The 20,091-nt window shown below is 43.4% G+C and overlaps 1 protein-coding gene across 3 annotated transcripts; it reads left to right on the forward strand.

Moving 5' to 3' along the window:
• Positions 1 to 956: 956 nt before the first annotated feature.
• Positions 957 to 18,421, forward strand: LOC308047670 (myosin heavy chain, skeletal muscle, adult-like; the record flags this gene model as incomplete). Of its 3 annotated transcripts, none has more annotated exons than XM_080356332.1 (38): positions 957 to 1,160; positions 1,249 to 1,392; positions 1,485 to 1,641; positions 2,235 to 2,262; positions 2,360 to 2,468; positions 2,562 to 2,654; positions 2,782 to 2,845; positions 2,937 to 3,035; positions 3,134 to 3,237; positions 3,324 to 3,462; positions 4,368 to 4,486; positions 4,587 to 4,736; positions 5,262 to 5,432; positions 6,833 to 7,146; positions 7,259 to 7,322; positions 8,841 to 8,928; positions 9,020 to 9,137; positions 9,412 to 9,535; positions 9,990 to 10,126; positions 10,224 to 10,479; positions 11,673 to 11,915; positions 12,000 to 12,176; positions 12,262 to 12,407; positions 12,496 to 12,586; positions 12,674 to 13,063; positions 13,300 to 13,426; positions 13,521 to 13,639; positions 13,912 to 14,108; positions 14,503 to 14,686; positions 14,773 to 14,938; positions 15,110 to 15,234; positions 15,427 to 15,735; positions 15,836 to 16,039; positions 16,329 to 16,454; positions 16,543 to 16,713; positions 16,800 to 16,904; positions 17,043 to 17,138; positions 18,208 to 18,421. In XM_080356332.1, the coding sequence occupies 38 exons, from the start codon at positions 957 to 959 to the stop codon at positions 18,358 to 18,360; spliced, it is 5,811 nt and encodes a 1,936-aa protein (XP_080212458.1). In that variant the 3' UTR covers positions 18,361 to 18,421. The 3 variants fall into 3 exon arrangements, with proteins under 3 accessions (XP_080212458.1, XP_080212457.1, XP_080212459.1); XM_080356331.1 differs by having other exon boundaries at positions 6,833 to 7,142; positions 7,252 to 7,322; XM_080356333.1 differs by having other exon boundaries at positions 6,833 to 7,127; positions 7,252 to 7,322.
• Between the last annotated feature and the right edge of the window lie 1,670 nt (positions 18,422 to 20,091).

The raw sequence follows: 20,091 nt of genomic DNA on the forward strand, positions 1-20,091 counted from the left end.
CTAACCGTCTTTGTAAAATGCCAGAGCTTGCTTAGATATGCATTTCCTTACTTCAGACAAAAAAACCCCAAACATATTACCTAATGAATAAAGAGGGAATAGATTTTACTAACACAGCTGGAGAATTTTCAAGTGCAGTTGGGTAAATTTAGCTAACTACGTGTTTAATAAAGCATCTGAAAAAAATAGTGTTATTTTTTAAAAGTTTTGAGAACTCACCTGCTCCTAGGTTTGTGTGTTTGTGTGTGTGTGTGAGTATTTATTTGGGATCTTAATACAGGCTTGGCAAATCCAACTTCAATGCTTGAATTTTATGTCACCCAAGTCAGAACTTTGGGGCTGAAATTCTTTAGATATTGTACTGAAGAATGACAAATGCATACAACAAATTTAATTGTGGCAGAATATTAAAAGGTCACAAAGCCTACTATTTTGTTTGACAACTTCCTTAGCAAAATTCATTAATTTCTCACCTCCTTTCTGTTACCATTATATTTAATAAGTAACTGTCCCACAGATTCAATGTTTTCCAAGACTGTAGGTCACCTACACTACCATTTCCAGAAATGTTACTTCACTGTTCATTCTTTTATCAAATTGTCCTAACTGTATTTCCATTCCTTATAGTGATATCTTAATAAAACTTGTTCAGTAAATTCACTTCTTTATTACAGACACATTATTCTCAAAGCACCAAACCCACAGTTCTGAAATGCTCTCTCAAATGTTTGAAGACCTAGACTACAACAATTAAAACCTCTTATTTTCTAAGTTGACGTAAAAATTTATTCTTCAGCTATCTCCTGTAAGGTGTTGCAAATACTCAGTCTGAAGAGAAACAAAGACACAGGATGTAAAGTTTTTCCCAGTTGTACGGAACAGATGTAAATAATCAGTGCCATATTGTTCCTCCCCATTAGAATCCTCTGCTGACGCACCTTCAATAAAGTGCAGACATGTCGTCAGACGCTGAGATGGCTGTTTTTGGGGAGGCGGCTCCTTACCTCCGAAAATCAGAGAAGGAGAGAATTGCAGCCCAAAACAAGCCGTTTGATGCCAAGTCATCCGTCTTTGTGGTGCATCCCAAGGAATCTTTTGTGAAAGGGACAATCCAGAGTAGGGAATCAGGGAAGGTCATTGTCAAGACTGAAGCTGGAGAGGTGAGTGAAAAACAAGGCTGCAGGACACTATTTGATTCCCACTCTGAGCTTTTAGCTGACATTCATGGATCTTTCATTTCCCTGGCAGACCCTGACCGTCAAGGATGATCAAGTCTTCTCCATGAACCCTCCCAAGTATGACAAAGTCGAGGACATGGCCATGATGACCCACCTCCACGAACCCGCTGTGCTGTACAACCTCAAAGAGCGTTATGCAGCCTGGATGATCTACGTAAGTACCAGCAGCAGTCTTCCTTTGGGGAGCTGGGAGAACTGCTCTGCCAGGCTCAGGGGAAGGCAACGTGCTGTGTCCCTTCCTCACAGACCTACTCGGGTCTCTTCTGCGTCACCGTCAACCCCTACAAGTGGCTGCCGGTGTACAACCCGGAGGTGGTGTTGGCCTACAGAGGCAAGAAGCGCAGTGAGGCCCCTCCACACATCTTCTCCATCTCTGACAATGCCTATCAGTTCATGCTGACTGGTGAGTGTTTGACCTCCCTCACAGCAACTTAAATTGAAAAGCCCCACTGATCTCACTGGAGCATGTGACAAGCCAGCTAAAAACACTGCCAAGATGCTTGACTGAGCACTTGATTGAGTTATGCAGGAATTCATTTCAAGTGAAAGTGACCCAGTAGCACACATGGCCTCAGGAATGTATATTATTTACACTTTATTGTATTAAATTCTTCATTCTCCCACTACAGAAATAGTACTTGACACAGTTTGCTACTTCCTTTCACTGACAGGAAAGAAGATTTTATTCCATGTAATCCACCATTTTGAATGCAACTAGGCAGTTTGATTAGATTGCATTATGAGAACTGTGTGAAGGGCAGGTGGATGCACAGCTTGACTCAGGACCCCGTGCCTTAGAGCACTATGCATCCATTTGGGTCTGTACTTACTACTGCTAGGACCTGGCAAGGAATTGGCTTCTCTTGGACTACTTGGATTACTACTCTTGGACTTTCTGAAGAATCCCTAACTTACATTTACAGCTTTACTTGTCATTCAGCTCAGCGTTACCCAAGTCAACCACTAACACCATCTTTAATTCTGTCTCGTTCACAGATCGCGAGAACCAGTCGATCCTGATCACGTACGTACACTCCCTGCTGGGTCCTCGTGGTGCTGCCCAGTGCCAGGGGATCTCCTGCCTGACCACACGCTCTCTGCTTCTCTCTTTGCTTTGACAGTGGAGAATCCGGTGCAGGGAAGACTGTGAACACCAAGCGTGTCATCCAGTACTTTGCAACAATTGCAGCAAGTGGAGAGAAGAAGAAGGAAGAGCCCGGCAAAATGCAGGTAAATTAATAGATGCTCGCTTGAATCAAAGATTTTCTCCATTCCTGACATGATTTTTGGAAAGGATAACCAGCAATATCTATCATCCTGCAGGGAACGCTTGAGGATCAAATCATCAGCGCCAACCCACTGCTGGAGGCCTTTGGAAACGCCAAGACCGTGAGGAACGACAACTCCTCACGCTTTGTAAGTTGTTGCTTTGGACAAAATCCCTCCTCATTTATAACAGCAGTGATGGGCTACTGGTATTCTCACATAAGGGGATGGCAATTAAATGCATTTAGGCTGAAATGTTGCTTCTTCTCCTTAACAGGGCAAATTCATCAGAATCCACTTTGGAGCTACCGGCAAACTGGCTTCTGCAGACATTGAAACTTGTAAGAGACTCTCCTGGCCTGATCCCATTCCTCCCCAAATTCCCACCTCCATGTGCATTTCTGTGCCTGACTCTTCTGCCTTCCTTGCCAGATCTGCTGGAGAAGTCCAGAGTCACTTTCCAGCTCAAGGCGGAAAGAAGCTACCACATCTTCTATCAGATCACCTCCAACAAGAAACCGGAGCTAATTGGTAGGAGGCATCACAGCATTGTGGAGAAGATCACCGAGCAACATTTAACTACATTACAAAAACAATTAATGTTAACCCATGGACCTATTTGTTTTCAGAAATGCTTCTCATCACTACCAACCCCTATGACTACCCTTTTGTGAGTCAAGGTGAAATCACTGTTCCCAGCATTGATGACAAGGAGGAGCTGATGGCTACAGATGTAAGTAGCCTACAAAAAAGGTCAGCAAGCATAGGTCATGCATCACAGAACACGCAAATATTTCACTTTGGTGACTGTATTACCAGAGTGCCATTGACATCCTGGGCTTCACTGCTGATGAAAAGACTGCCATCTACAAGCTGACAGGGGCCGTCATGCACTATGGGAATTTGAAGTTCAAGCAGAAACCAAGAGAGGAGCAGGCAGAGCCTGATGGCACAGAAGGTATTATCAAACTTGATAATTAATCTTTCTGTAAGCCACTATGGATATGAAAGACAGCAAAAGTTGTTCTTTGTTGGATTTTAGGATCCAAGGAAATTATGAGCCAGAATAAACTGTTCCTTGTCCTCTTATCATGTTCTCTGAGCTCAGGATTTTTTAATGCTGTGAACAATCAACCATTTAGACTGTCCTTTTTATACTTCCAGGGAGTCATGAGCAATGGATGTCCCTCCTGTAACACTATTAGTCACACCTGTGTTGAAATATGGCTTGCAATTGTGAAATAGCCAAGTGGTTCAGTGTAACAGGATGAGGGACCATTTGCGTTCACCCTCATCTGTCAGGCACTCAGGGAACTCTGGTGTGAGAGGTGTATTTGATTCCTCTCCTGTGTTGGCACATGACCTACAACTCTTGTCTCCAGCTATCTGAGCAATGGTTCCTCTTGCAAAAGGACTAGGCAGAAGGTGTGACGTACCATAGGTAAAAGTATGAAAACCAATGAGTTTTACAGAACGTTAGAAACCAAAGCTCAGAAAGAGAAGAGAGATATCTCCTCTGTGTCTACCCTAAACACTGGGTGTTTTTGATCACCTGAATGTAGACCATACTTGACTGTTGTCACTGCAACTCCTGAGCTACACATGTGCTACAAATATTCAGACTGGCAAGCTGCAGCTTTCAATTTTGTGCCAGGAGAATTTTCTACGTGCTTCAGTGAAGATTTTCAGACTTAAAAATTCTTATTGAAAAGTCTAATATGTGTAACAATGACTTTGATGTTACCAAGATTCTATCAAAAGATTTCGAAGAACACAAGTCTAAACTGTGCAGCCTTTAGAGAATATTCCAAGATTCAAAGTCTGTTTGGCACTAATTTCTTCCTTTTTCTTCTGTCTTTTTAGTTGCTGACAAGGCTGCCTATTTAATGGGTCTGAATTCAGCTGACATGCTCAAGGCCCTCTGCTACCCCCGTGTCAAAGTTGGGAATGAATATGTGACCAAGGGTCAAACTGCGCAGCAGGTGAGAAATATGTGTTAACCTGGAAAAATGTTTTGAATCAAGAACCTTTTGATTCTCCCCTGCTCTGTATGGTAACTCCAGACATTTATTTTTCTTATAGGTGCACAATGCTGTAGGTGCTCTGGCAAAGGCTGTCTATGAGAGGATGTTCTTGTGGATGGTTGTTCGTATCAACGAACAGCTGGATACCAAGCAGCCCAGACAGTACTTCATTGGTGTCCTGGACATTGCTGGCTTTGAGATCTTTGATGTAAGTAACAAAGATTTGGTATGCGCTATTTGGAAGTGGCAACTAGATCTCTGTGAGATATATTCTTGAAGAAGATATAATACTATTATATAATTATTTTTAGCTATTTGCCTTTTTTTTTTGGTCATGAAGCACAAAATGACCTTTCAAAGCACCAGTCTTATTTTAAAATAAGCCAACTCAAAAGTGCAGAATGGTCCAGTCAGAAAAATTCTTTGGTTTAAATTATCAAGGACAGAGTGTAAAAACATGTATATCACAATAGACTGAACATTTTTTTTTCTCCCTATAATTTAGTCTCAGATTGTACAGCAGTTAGATTTTATCTTCACATTTTTATCAATGAAAAAATAATTCCTTGTGGACAACTGATTTGATGTATTTCTCTGTTTCGTTATGTAGACATAAGGCAGACTGGAGAAATGCACAGACTTGATAAAGAAGCCAAGATAACTGCATTCCCTATTTTTAAAGGATGAGATTGTTGCATGTTGTACATACAGGTCTTTCTTATTTTATTTCCAGTTTAACAGCTTTGAGCAGCTGTGCATCAACTTCACCAATGAGAAACTGCAACAGTTCTTCAACCACCACATGTTCGTGCTGGAGCAGGAGGAGTACAAGAAGGAGGGAATTGAATGGACATTCATAGATTTTGGGATGGACCTGGCTGCCTGCATTGAGCTCATTGAGAAGGTATCTTCCCTGTTCAAATGCATTACACACATGGAAATTCTATACTTAATTCGTCTCATTTTTCAAACAGATCATCTATGTTCATACACAAAAATTCAGCTTTTGTTATTCAAAATACCTTGCTGTGTAGCTTATTTTTTCTGTTAAGTGAGACATGAAAGAGATTTCACACAGCTTTCTCTCAGCAAGTCCATACTGATCTCTTTTCAAGGGTCAAAAGATCGCCAAACTCACAATAAGATTGCTCTTCCAAAACAACTAGAGTCAATTTCCAGCTCAGCGTGTCCTCCTCACCTTTCAGCTCTAACGGACTTGTGCTTGTATGGCAGAATATCTATATCTTCGGAAAATTGGCCTAGAGGATGGACATACATAACTGTCAGCACAGACTCGCACTTAGATGTGCATCCTTTGACTGTCCATGTGAAGACGGTTGCACTGCACATGGGTGGGAAGTTCAGTGGCTGGAAGGATGATAAGTAGTTAGAACCACAGAATCACAGAACTGCTGAGGTGTGAAAGCAGCTCTGGAGATCACTTAGTCCACCTCCCCTGGTCACAGCAGTGTCTGTTAGAGCAGGTTGCTCAAGACTATGTCCAGTTGGATTTTTAATATGTTCAAGGGAGGATACTTCACAGATACTCTGGGGAACCTGTTCCAACTGTTGCCCCCACTCACAGTAAAGAAACTTTTCTTCTGTTTAAATAGAATTTTGTCTATTTCAATTCATGTCTGTCCTATCTTGTCCTGTCACTAGACACCTCTAGCTCTGTCTTCTTTACCTCCTCCCATTAGATATTTATACACATTGATAAGATCCCCAGAGCCTTCTCTTTTCCACGCTGAATAGTCCCATCTCTATCAGCTTCTCCTTGTATGTCAGACGTTCCAGTCATGGCCTGTCATGGGGCTATCTCTGCTATGTCCACGTTTCTCTTGTACTGGGGAGCCAAGAGCTGGACACAGAACTCCAGATGTTTCTCAGCAGAGCAGAGTAAAGGGGAAGGATCACCTCTCTTGAGCTGCTGGTAACATTCTTAATGCAGCCCAGGATGAGTTGGCTGCCTTTGCCACAAGGGTGTATTGCTGGCTCATGTTCAATTTGTCTAACACATCTGTGTGTGCTTTGAGTCCCTCTGGATAAGGAAGTAGTGCTCTGATTTTATAAAGTAGGTACTCAATACAAACTAAATGAATTTCTCTTAATCTTTATGACTCATTTGGTGTTAAAAAATCTAAGTATCAACATGTTTAATCTCACTTTCTAGCAAAAAAGTAATTTAATAATAGTATTTTCTGATGTATATATCAGTCTGTGTCCCACTACTCAGTCTAGGTGAAGGTAATTATTGCCCTGAAAACTAAATTACAGTGTGTTTCCCTTGTGCATTTCTCCTAGCCCATGGGCATCTTCTCCATCCTGGAAGAGGAGTGCATGTTCCCCAAGGCGACTGACACCTCTTTCAAGAACAAGCTCTATGACCAACATCTGGGCAAGTCCGCTAACTTTCAGAAACCCAAACCTACCAAAGGGAAGGTTGAGGCTCACTTCTCTCTGATACACTACGCGGGTACGGTGGACTACAACATCACTGGCTGGCTGGAGAAGAACAAGGACCCTCTGAATGAAACTGTCATTGGGTTGTACCAGAAATCGTCACTGAAAACATTGGCCTTACTCTTTGCCAATTACGGTGGAGCTGAAGCAGGTTGGTTCTATGAATCCCTTATTTTTACTGATGTACAGTTTACAGAAAGGAATCATAAAAGAAAAAAGCAAACATCTAAAATCTGATTAATTTCTTTTCAATTTTGCAGAGGCTAGTGCTGGGAAGAAAGGTAGCAAGAAGAAAGGTTCTTCCTTCCAGACTGTCTCAGCTCTTTTCAGGGTACAGTAGAGATTTCACTATTTCCTGCTAAGATGAGGAGTAAATCCACCATTTAAAATGGCCAATCTTTTTTTTTGGCTTAGTTGTGTTAAAAGAACCTGAAGTTCTTGGGCCATATTGTGCTAGGAAGAAATCTACCATAATCTATTTATGCTCCATTCCAGTAAATGCACAACCTTTCTTTTTGTCCACTTGTCTCAGGACGATGTTTCCAAGCAGAAGAATGCCATACAGAAAATTTATAAAATACATGTAAAATATACTAGATTTCCTTCAGATGTCCACCTCTGACTTCGGAACCTTTTATTGCCCTTTAACAACATTCTGCCCACTGGTCTAGAGGGTGACCTATTTACTCAATTTATATCTCTAGTTTTTCTCCATAATTCAGGGATCAATCTCTTATGGCTGAAATATCACCACTCGTAGGGTTCTGGATTTTTAAGATGTTAGATACTTGACAGTTCTTTGTCATAGCCAAGTCCTTCTGCCTGGCTGCTCCATACACTTCTTCCAGGTTAAATACTGAGACTCTCCTGATGTTATTTATTACCATATTCATCCTTCATTTAGGACTGTTTTCTTGATATAACCTAATTTTTCTACAGATCTGATGTCATATGATTCTTGATCACCTGACAGACTCTAGCCAGTGCTCTGAAAGAGCACATGGGAATGTGTGTATATGCTCCAAGAAAAATAGTCCTAGCTGTAGTGCCCCGAACTAGCAAGTGGGAAAGTATTGCCAGCATGTGTCATTCAAAAACAATGCTATAAGCCTACGATTACAGGTCATAACACTTTAAGAGGTGATATTGTAGGAGAAATAATATCTGTTATGTTTTCAAACTTTCTTCCACTAACCCTACTGTTTAGACAGGTTTGAGTTTAGCCATCTTAATGTTTTGGCTGCTTAATTTACATAGTCTGAGATGTCCTCTGGAGGCACTTGCTTCCCCTCACTAATTTTAGGCAATAAATGTTTATAAATAAGTATAAGGCTATTAATTACAAGACAAGGCTGGGATCCCTCTCACCTTATTCTCATCTTACTTTACAAGATAAACAGGTAATCTAGACATATAAACCTCAGCTTTTTGTTCCTTTTGTTTTAAGTGGGGAATAGAGGAAGTTTCTATGTGGTGTGCTCCATATGACCATCTTCACTACCTACTGTATTATTCTTCGAACTGCCTCACAGAGGTGAAAGTTTATGGTTACATGCAATGGAAGATGGATATAGTTTCTCATGGAAGCATTACACTACAGTCAGTAAAAAGCATTGACGTTGTATATTTAAGAGTATGATGTTTTCAACAGGTTAATCAAAATAACTATACACTAAGTTAATTAACAGCAAAGATCTGTAGGAAGTCAGAAAACCTGGTGCAGGGGGCTTCAGTTCAGGATTCTGCAAGCTAATTTTTGTCTGATATCTCAATATCTCTTTTCAGTAGGCTTGATGCTTATGGTGGAAATAACATTTACTAATATAAACTTTGTTAATGACTCTACCAGGAGAATTTAAACAAGCTCATGACCAATCTGAGAAGCACCCACCCTCATTTTGTACGCTGCATCATCCCAAATGAAACAAAAACTCCTGGTAAGACTCACACACAGACAGTTTTCAGTATGATGCAGCTCTTCCCCTCTTTATTATAGAAAATAGTATATATTTGTGCTCTGAATTTTAGGTGCCATGGAGCATGAACTAGTGCTTCATCAGCTGCGGTGTAATGGCGTGCTGGAAGGGATCAGAATTTGCAGAAAAGGATTTCCCAACAGAGTCCTGTATGCAGATTTTAAACAGAGGTCAGACTTCTTCCCCTAACTGGGTCATTTTGTCCATCTTGAGTAGCTTATGAAATTTAAGTTTCACCTCTGGTAACTAAAGCCTTCTCTAAAGTTTATGTTTAGCAGCAGTGTTATGTTCTCAACAGTTCTTAGACTCTTTCTTGCAGTGTACCAGTCAACAGGTCTCAATAACAAACCTTCTTTACATTCATAGAATCATAGAATCATTTTGGTTGGAAAAGACCCTTAAGATCATCAATTCCAATGCATGTCCTTCTATTTTCTCCCCCAGATACAAAGTTTTAAATGCAAGTGCTATCCCCGAGGGACAGTTCATTGACAGCAAGAAGGCTTGTGAGAAACTTCTTGGGTCAATTGATATAGACCACACTCAGTACAAATTTGGGCACACCAAGGTACAAGAACTGTTTGTTTCAAGTACTATGTGTTTTTGATTTGTGTGGGTTGAGATTGATACTTGGATCCTCCAGATAGTATGTGAAATGATCAAATAGCCTGTTTAAAAGAAAGCAGCTAAGTACTTATTGACTTAACACTTGAATAAAATTGAAATTCATTGCCATAGGATAATTTAATTAAGGGTTAATTAAGGGTTCCTAATTGAAGAACAAACCTCTCGAATAAAAGAATCAAGAGTTAATGAAAAGAGAGCCAAATATCTGGCTATTATAGTCCTTCAACTGGAGATAACTGGACACTTGGAGATTTAAAAGAGGGTCTATTGCTACATACATTGTGCCTTTGCTCTTTCTCTTAACTTCCCATATTATCTGCCATGGGGGACAGGGTACTGGGCTACACTGAACAACAATCACATACACTGCACCTGTTTTCATGTTCTTACCCAAGGTGTTCTTCAAAGCTGGGCTGATAGGCCTCTTGGAAGAGATGAGGGATGAGAAGCTGGCACAGCTCATCACCCGCACACAGGCCAGGTGCAGGGGCTTCCTGATGAGAATGGAATACCAGAGAATGGTGGAGAGGAGGTAGACATTTCTTCAGATTTGATTCACTGAATTTGGCTTGTTGTGTCACCATGGTCTAAATATTTAATATTTAATATTAATTTGACTCACCTTTCAGGGAGTCCATCTTCTGCATCCAGTACAACATCCGTGCATTCATGAATGTCAAGCACTGGCCCTGGATGAAGTTGTTCTTCAAGATCAAGCCCTTGCTGAAGAGCGCAGAATCTGAGAAAGAGATGGCCAACATGAAACAAGAGTTTGAGAAAACCAAGGAAGAGCTTGCGAAGTCTGAGGCAAAGAGGAAGGAGCTGGAGCAGAAAATGGTGAAACTGGTGCAGGAGAAAAATGACCTGCAGCTCCAAGTGCAGGCAGTGAGTACTACCAGCATGCCTCATCTTAACTGAACTGTGACTATCAGGCTGATATTTACATCTACGGTTTCAAAAGACACATAGAAATTACAATTCAATTCAATTCAATTGTATTTCATTAAGTATTGCTCTTAAAAATATAACTAGCTTCAATAAGGAGGCTGTAGGCAAGATATTACAAGTGAGACATTTCCATTTGTTATGCTGAGGTCTCAATCATTTACAGACAGTTAAACGGCATCAGAACAATCAACATCACCATGTCATAATATTGACCTAACTCAGGGAAAACAGGATTTAATATTCTCACTTGCCCTCCTAAATTACTCAGAATCACTGTATAACATTATGTGATACAGCTGTGGTATTGTAATGCTGTGGTTTCTAAATTAAATCATTCACAGAACAGAAAAGACTCTATCTTCAAAGTAATACTATGCAGAGTATGTGGCATATAGGAAAATGTACGTGCCCCCTTTTATAGAGAATCTTAAACTGTAAAAAGATGAAAAAATCCACTCACTGCTAAAATGATAATTTCTCTTTCATATTATTTGTGTTAGACTGAAACTTGAGACAAAATATAACATAGGACATCTGTTGCAAAAAAAGCCTAGAGACAATTCTTTCAGCAACTCTCTTTCTTCTGATCTGACGAGGGTCTCACATAGAAAAGCCAAAGCTGCTGGATGCTGAGCATTTTGAGCCATTGTGATCTAAATGTAAATCAGAAACTGTTGCTCCAAAATGCAGTAGAGTGAAAAAAAGAGAAATACAACCATGATGTAAGCATAACTGTGACTTCAGTATTTATATGTATCATGGCATATGGTTATCACTCAGAACTTCATAAATGTGGGAGACATTCTTTTGATTAAACCCAAATTTATGTACTTTGTTCTAATGTTTGATATCATGGGATGATATTTGATTATATACCTTGCACAAATATGTAAATACCTGGAGCTTCATGTAGACTGAAAATCATTTTATTTCATTTTAAAATGAAATGTTTCAAAACTGGCTGCTTCAAAACCAACAATGTAAAATCAATTCTCTATTATATTTAATTCTGTTGGAACATACACTAAGTTTTTAACTACAAAATTGCTATCCAGGACTTTAAACTATGAAGGAAACATCTCAATATTCCCTCAAAAAACATATCCCTAAAAAAGTTATTTTCCCACCAGGAAGCGGATGCCTTGGCTGATGCTGAGGAAAGATGTGACCAGCTCATCAAAACCAAAATCCAGCTGGAAGCCAAAGTTAAAGAGGTGACTGAGAGGGCTGAGGATGAGGAAGAAATTAATGCTGAGCTGACAGCCAAGAAAAGGAAACTGGAGGATGAATGTTCAGAGCTGAAGAAAGACATTGACGACCTTGAGTTAACATTGGCCAAGGTTGAAAAGGAAAAACATGCCACCGAAAACAAGGTATGAGGCAGAAGAAGTCACTATCCCAGGAAAGAAATTTTAAAGAATTTTTTTATATCTGCCCTTACTCCCTTCTTCCCAAAGGTGAAAAACCTGACAGAGGAGATGGCAGCTCTGGACGAGACCATTGTGAAGCTGACAAAAGAGAAGAAAGCCCTCCAAGAGGCCCATCAGCAGACACTGGATGACCTGCAGGCAGAAGAGGACAAAGTCAACACACTGACCAAAGCCAAGACCAAGCTGGAGCAGCAAGTGGATGATGTGAGCACACGGCCATCCATCAAGAACAGGACAGGTATGGAGTTAGACCTGACCGGTTGTGAGCTGAGGGTCTTGTTCTTTTTAGCTGGAAGGGTCCCTGGAGCAAGAGAAGAAACTGCGCATGGACCTTGAGAGAGCTAAGAGAAAACTGGAAGGAGACCTGAAGCTGGCCCAAGACACCATAATGGACTTGGAAAATGATAAGCAGCAGCTGGATGAGAAACTGAAGAAGTAAGTGTGGCTGTGGGACACCTGAGTGCTGGGCTGGTCACACTTGTCTTTTTTCCCTGATCTCTAACATGGTTTGATTTGCCCACAGGAAAGACTTTGAAATCAGCCAGATCCAGAGCAAGATCGAGGATGAGCAACTTCTAGGCATCCAGTTACAGAAGAAGATCAAGGAGCTTCAGGCAAGTCTCTGTTCCTTTCCCTTTCTCTCCCAGTCTCAGGTCAGGTAGGAGAAGACCTGAGTGTGAAGGGTCCCTAATGTTCCACAGGCCCGTATTGAGGAACTGGAGGAGGAAATTGAGGCCGAGCGAACCTCTCGGGCAAAAGCCGAGAAGCATCGCGCTGACCTCTCCAGGGAGCTAGAGGAGATCAGCGAGCGCCTGGAGGAAGCAGGAGGGGCTACGGCAGCTCAGATTGAGATGAACAAGAAGCGTGAGGCAGAGTTTCAGAAGATGCGTCGCGACCTGGAAGAGGCCACGCTGCAGCACGAAGCCACGGCTGCCGCCCTGCGCAAGAAGCACGCGGACAGCACAGCTGAGCTTGGGGAGCAGATCGACAACCTGCAGCGAGTGAAGCAGAAGCTGGAGAAGGAGAAGAGCGAGCTGAAGATGGAGATTGACGACTTGGCCAGTAACATGGAGTCTGTCTCCAAAGCCAAGGTACACATATACTTTTATTAGAAATTTGAAAACAATGTAGTCTTTGTGTTTATTATTATCTTATTAACTATTATCAGGTTATAACTCTTTCCTTTAACTCTAATATACAGAATTGTGGGCATGTACACATACTCCCCAGATATGTAAACCACACATTCTGACACATTTTCCATTTTCCTTAACTAAGACAGAATAAAGGTATTAAGTCAATTTTCTTATGTGTGATTGACACCTAGGCGAACCTGGAGAAGATGTGCCGCACTCTGGAAGACCAACTGAATGAGATTAAAACAAAGGAGGAACAGAATCAGCGCATGATCAGCGACCTCAGTGCTCAAAGAGCTCGTCTGCAGACAGAATCTGGTACAGCAATTCCACCTCTAGTTTAGAAATGGAAGAATCCCTGAAATGACTCTCTTCACTATTAAAATATTTTCTTCATTGCAAACGTTTCTAGGTGAATTTGCACGCCAGGTGGATGAAAAGGATGCTTTGATTTCTCAGCTGTCTAGAGGGAAACAGGCTTTCACCCAGCAGATTGAAGAACTGAAACGGCAACTTGAGGAAGAAATAAAGGTGAAGATACTTTTGGGTTTTTTTGGTGCAGTGTTCAAGAGTTCAAAAGGCGATCTAATTAAAAGCTTAGAACTTGTATTAGGTCATGCAATCTAGGCACTGTCAGTGCAGGACTCATGGATTTTGGCAGCATATGAGACCTTGTTTTTTATTTCTTTTTCATGTAGTCAGTTAATTACTATTTCTCTGGGACATATTCCAACAGCAAAGTGCCACTAAGAGAAAATTTCCCAGCATGCACCTACTACTTATGGCAATCTTTTTACCATCAGGCCAAGAACGCCCTGGCCCACGCCCTGCAGTCTGCTCGCCACGACTGTGACTTGCTCCGGGAACAATATGAGGAGGAGCAGGAAGCCAAGGGGGAGCTGCAGCGTGCGCTGTCCAAGGCCAACAGCGAAGTGGCCCAGTGGAGAACCAAATACGAGACTGACGCTATTCAGCGCACGGAGGAGCTGGAGGAGGCCAAGTACGTGGGGAAGGCGGGGAAGGTTGGCAGAAACCTAGAATGGAATTTTGAAGAGACAACAGATAAAATGAAAGGCAAAAGTCTACAACTTGCTTGGGGAGGAATTATATGGAAGAGAAATAAGTGCTATAAATGGCGTAGTTTTGAAAATCACAAGGAGAATAGGCTACATGATTATGAATGCATGGGAAAGGCAATGTGTGGTGTTTACAGAGGGCAGAGGGCCAGCTAGACCCTGGGGAAAGGAAATGGGAAGAAAAATGACTGTCTGGAATATGCACTGCACCATGAGCATGGCACAAAATACTGTCAAGCATTTCAGTACTGTGGTGAAAAAGAAAAAAACAAAGCCTATTTTATTCCGCAATTATAAGCTGTGCTTACCACCTCCCAGGAAGAAGCTGGCACAGCGCCTGCAAGAGGCAGAGGAACACGTTGAAGCTGTGAATGCCAAATGTGCCTCCCTGGAAAAGACAAAGCAGAGGCTGCAGAATGAAGTGGAGGACCTGATGATTGATGTGGAGAGATCAAATGCTGCCTGCGCAGCTCTGGATAAGAAGCAGAAGAACTTTGACAAGGTCTTTTGGGCTCCAGACGTGGGGTTCCTGGGCAGAGCATCCCCTCCTGATGGCCACATCCAAACTCACACCTGGTTTCTCTTCAGATCCTGGCAGAATGGAAGCAGAAGTACGAAGAGACACAGGCTGAGCTGGAAGCCTCCCAGAAGGAGGCTCGATCTCTCAGCACGGAGCTCTTTAAGATGAAGAATGCCTATGAGGAGTCCTTGGACCACCTGGAAACGCTGAAGCGGGAGAACAAGAACTTGCAGCGTAAGTGCCCATCCCTCTGCTCCTGGCAGGGCTTTCTCCTGTCCAGCACTACGCACCGCTGCACATGGGTCTGTGCCTGCAGGTGGGCAGGGATGTCTGTCACCTTGGTGCGACAGGGCCCTTCCCGTTGTGCTCTGTGCCTGACCATGCCATTGGTGGTTGTTCCCACAGAGGAGATTTCCGACCTCACGGAGCAGATTGCAGAGGGAGGAAAGGCGATTCATGAGCTGGAGAAAGTCAAGAAGCAGATTGAGCAGGAGAAATCTGAAATCCAGGCTGCTCTGGAGGAAGCTGAGGTACAGGCCCATAATCACTGGTGTCTGCATAAAAATAGGAGGAATGGAGAAATAGGGCTAAAACCTGCTTGTTGCACCTCTGTTCCAGCGGTGGGGCACAGCCAACTGAGATTTCCTGGAATGTGCTGCAACTACCTGGAAAGCAAGCAGTAGCTTTATCGATGTTACAAATGCTTGTGTCCACTTGCCCAGGCCTCCCTGGAACATGAAGAGGGGAAGATCCTGCGCCTCCAGCTTGAGCTCAACCAGGTGAAGTCAGAGATTGACAGGAAGATAGCAGAGAAAGATGAGGAGATTGACCAGCTGAAGAGAAACCACCTCAGAATTGTGGAGTCCTTGCAGAGCAGCCTGGATGCTGAGATCAGGAGCAGGAATGAAGCCCTGCGGCTGAAGAAGAAGATGGAGGGAGACCTGAATGAAATGGAGATCCAGCTGAGCCATGCCAACCGCGTGGCTGCAGAGGCACAAAAGAACCTGAGGAACACCCAAGGAGTGCTCAAGGTTTGTTCAGCAAAGCTGCTGAAAGAGAGGAGACATCTCTGACAGTTTTGTCATGCAAGCACACACTGGTACCTTCCAATTTCTCTTGTCTTTTTCTCAGGATACCCAGATACACTTGGACGATGCTCTGAGGACACAGGAGGACCTGAAGGAGCAGGTGGCCATGGTGGAGCGCAGAGCAAACCTGTTGCAGGCTGAAATTGAGGAGCTACGGGCAGCTCTGGAGCAGACGGAGCGTTCGCGGAAACTGGCTGAGCAGGAGCTTCTGGATGCCACCGAACGTGTGCAGCTCCTCCATACCCAGGTAAGGGTGTGGTACCAAAAGCAGCTGTGTTGACACAGCAAACACAGAGGGCAGCTGCATAACAGTGGATTGGGCAGGGTAGTGGTCTAGAATGGCCTCTCTACTGCTGTCCAGAAGGAAAGGTGTGCTCAGCACCCATCACCTGAGCCCACAGTCAGTTTGTAAGCAACCATTTTAAAGAGAGTTCCAGAGTTTGAATCACAAGCTTGAAGAGTAAAGACTTGGCTCAGGCTGTAGGTTAGGTATTGCAGGCCTCAGAACACAGGTCTTGAACTGTCTCTTTGCACAGAACACCAGCTTGATCAACACCAAGAAGAAGCTGGAAACAGACATTACCCAAATTCAGAGTGAAATGGAGGATACGATCCAGGAAGCCCGCAATGCTGAAGAGAAGGCTAAGAAGGCCATCACAGATGTGAGTCAGGGGCTCCTTTCATTGCTGATGCTGGATGTATTCTCCTTTCAACTGCCCCCAAATGGACTTGACCCTTTGTTCTCATCAGGCAGCCATGATGGCAGAAGAGCTGAAGAAGGAGCAGGACACCAGCGCCCACCTGGAGAGGATGAAGAAGAACCTGGACCAGACGGTGAAGGACCTGCAGCACCGTCTGGACGAGGCTGAGCAGTTGGCCCTGAAGGGAGGCAAGAAGCAAATCCAGAAGCTGGAGGCCAGAGTGCGTAGGGCTGCTCTTTGTACATGAGTGAACATGTCACATAAGCAGCCATCAGGGAAGCTCCAAGCATGGGCTTGTCCTTGCAGGTGCGGGAGCTGGAAGGGGAGGTTGATGCTGAGCAGAAGCGCAGCGCTGAAGCCGTGAAGGGTGTGCGCAAGTACGAGAGGAGGGTGAAGGAGCTGACCTACCAGGTAAGGCAGGAGGCCTCTGCGGGCTGACATACCCTCTCACAGGAAGTAAAAGTTTTTGCACTTCATTGGCTAGTGGAATCCCAACTCATGTGGTCGTGAAACCAATTTACTGTCTTTCCTGTTTGCCAACTGCTTTAGTCTGAGGAAGACCGGAAGAATATTCTTAGGCTCCAGGATCTGGTGGACAAGCTCCAAATGAAGGTGAAATCCTACAAGAGACAATCTGAAGAGGCTGTAAGTATCACTCTGAGTGCTTGGCAAAAAATTTTCTAGGTGTGTAGCATGGTTGCTGAGGAAATTAATCTTAGAAAACTTGATAGTATCACTAGTCACTAATTAAGTGTGAGTTCTTTGAAATGTTTATAAATTAGCCTAGGCTTTGAGCATGAAATGAATGAGTGAATAAGATGGGTAATGAGGAGGGCAAGTGTACCTACCCTTTTTTGCATTACAACAACAAAGCTGACTGTAGGAAGGAACTGTAATATATTAAGAAGTTTTGAGAAGAACATACTTTCAGAATTCTGCAATTCCTATAACTATCTTTGCAAAAGATGCTTGTTAACCCTTGCAATTCAGAGAAGTTTTGAAATAAATGACCTGCCAAAACTCCAGAATTCTGTGCCTAGGAACACATAACGTTGCATTAAAAATACTTCTGATACAGCATATGGTTACCTACTAAAGGGAATTACACATTTTGGATACTGCCAGGGAAGTCTCAGCAGACAGAGAAGGTGTTTAGAAGTACTCTCCCACACCACATTGTACACTGCATTTAGAACTGTGCAAGGAATCTGTGCCTTTTTCTGGGTATGCTGCAATCAGAAATGAACTAAGGGAAGTCCTACAGTGAATGTCCGAGCATGGCTTCTTTGAAAATGGTTCAGTACAGACAAGGACTTCTGAACTCAGATACGGGCATCTGTGAGATGGACACTGAGGAGATCTCATGGACTCACTGTCTCTTAGAAATTCCTAACCTCATTTCTATGTCTGCAGAGATAGTTGAAGGTTTACTTCCAGAGTTAAAAAAATCTGATATCCAGCTGTCCAGTTTGTTTCCTTCCCACATTCCAGGACAGAATTATGTTCAAACCCTGTTGTGTTCTGTTTACAATGTGTCTTCTAAAAGGAGGAGAATGAGGAGGTCTGTGTGAGGCTTATGTGTAAGCAGTGGTGGGTGGGGGACGGAGCCCTGGGCCTTCCCCTGGGAAGTCCCACAGCCACTCAAGGCCAAGATGCAGGAGGAAAAAAACCCTTGACCTGGGCTCCTCACCACCAACTCCCTCTCCCTGCACAGGAGGAACTGTCCAATGTCAACCTATCCAAGTTCCGCAAGATCCAGCACGAGCTGGAGGAAGCCGAGGAGCGGGCTGACATTGCAGAGTCGCAGGTCAACAAGCTCCGAGCGAAGAGCCGGGAGTTTCATAGGAAGATAGAAGGAGAAGAGTGACAATGTCACGAGGCAAAAAAGTGACCTGAGGGATGCACAAAATGTGAAGCTCTTGGTCACTTTCTTCTGTAATTAGTCTTTGTACCCACCTCAGTGAGTGTCTCAATGTCTAGAGAATAAAGACTGTAGATTCCTCTGCATACACACTACGATCAGTGCCTTCTTTGCTTGTTGTTGATTTTTGTTTGTTTGTTTTTCTGATCAAGCTTGGGGTATTACATTGCAGGACAAGATTTCTTACTTTTCCCAGCTAGGAGAAGGGAGAAGCTAATGCAACCTCTGAACTGAGGACCTGTAAACTCAGAGGCTGGACATTCCTGTGGAGACTACTGAGAGTCCAGTCTGTGCTCCCTTTCATCTCCAGCAGATCCTTGTCCTGCTCCTGCCCTCACATATTCTTAATACTTCTCCCATTGTCCTTTCACCCAAATTACTTCCCATCTGAGAGGGAAGAGAGGGTGATCACTTTCCTTCTTCATTTCCCTGCTTTTGTTTGAGATGCTGGCAGTCACAAACCCTGAACAGTCCCTGAGCAAGTCCATGAGGGACCAGCAGTTCCTTGGCAGAGACAATTTTTGGCACACAGAGCATTGCAACGGCACATCAACAGTGCCCCTAAATCATGCCATCTCTCTTACCCTGCATTTCCTCAGATGCCACCACCTGCTCCTGGTTTCTCTGCAGTGGACAAAATGCAGTCTTGCCTGGGGCCACACACTGGAAGGACTGACCCTTGGGGCCCATTTGTTGCACACTGTGTGGCACCAACTCATCTCCTCAGCACGCCACCTCAAAGGTCAGCCTCGTCACCTCGCACACAACAGGCTGCATGTGGCATTGCCTCAGGCAAGAAAAAGAAGACAACTGATGGGTGTACCCCTCCATTCCTTCCTCACATACCCATACCTTGCTTTTAGCCTATCTGCAGGTTAAAGAGACAATATATTTTTGGGAAGAAGGAAATGGGAAAATGTCAAACACTTTTTCCTTTGTTCAAACTCTGATCAGAACAGCAGAGTAACAGTGGGCACGGTCTCAGGGCCTCTATCAGCCATTTCAGCTGGATTATTCTGATGCATTACACCCTGACTCTAGTTCAGGTGAAAGACGCACAGATAGTGCCAAGGTATGTTAAACCCACAGATGTGGACAGCTCTCAGCTTCCAAGTAACTTCTGTCTTTTATTTTCAGGGAGACCAAACAGCTTTGGACAATTTTCTCAGAAACCTCAAAGACTGCAGGACCGTGTATACAGTGATGCAAACACAGGTTAGTGGTAACTGAGAGCTATTAAGTTAATTTGGATCTCCTTTCAGCAATATCAGCTTACACAATTGCACTCACTGTTGCAGTTCTGCTCCTGTCTGAAGTGTTCACAGCCCACCTGAGTCCAGGCTGCAGGAGCCCTTGATGCAGACCAGTGAAGAGTGAATGAGAAACACATGAGCAGCACCTGAGGATTGAGGTACTTCTGGCACTAGAAGGAAACAACAAGCAGACTCAGGAGCAGAGGCTGGGGTACGTGTTGATGTTGAAAGCTTGAGACAGTCCACACATGTACAAAAGATCTGTCACAAATGGCATTGGTGGGAAAGGACAGGCAGCTCTTGCACCGTAGCTATAAATGTGTCTGTTCTGACTTACACCAGCCTTCTTTAGACTCTGGGTTGCAAAGTCAACTGTTTCTTCCTCCAGCCTCCTGTGTGTTTCACTTGCACAGAGTCACACACC

Source organism: Nesoenas mayeri, assembly GCF_963082525.1.
Source record: "Nesoenas mayeri genome assembly, chromosome: 19".
Classification (NCBI taxonomy): Eukaryota; Metazoa; Chordata; class Aves; order Columbiformes; family Columbidae; genus Nesoenas; species Nesoenas mayeri.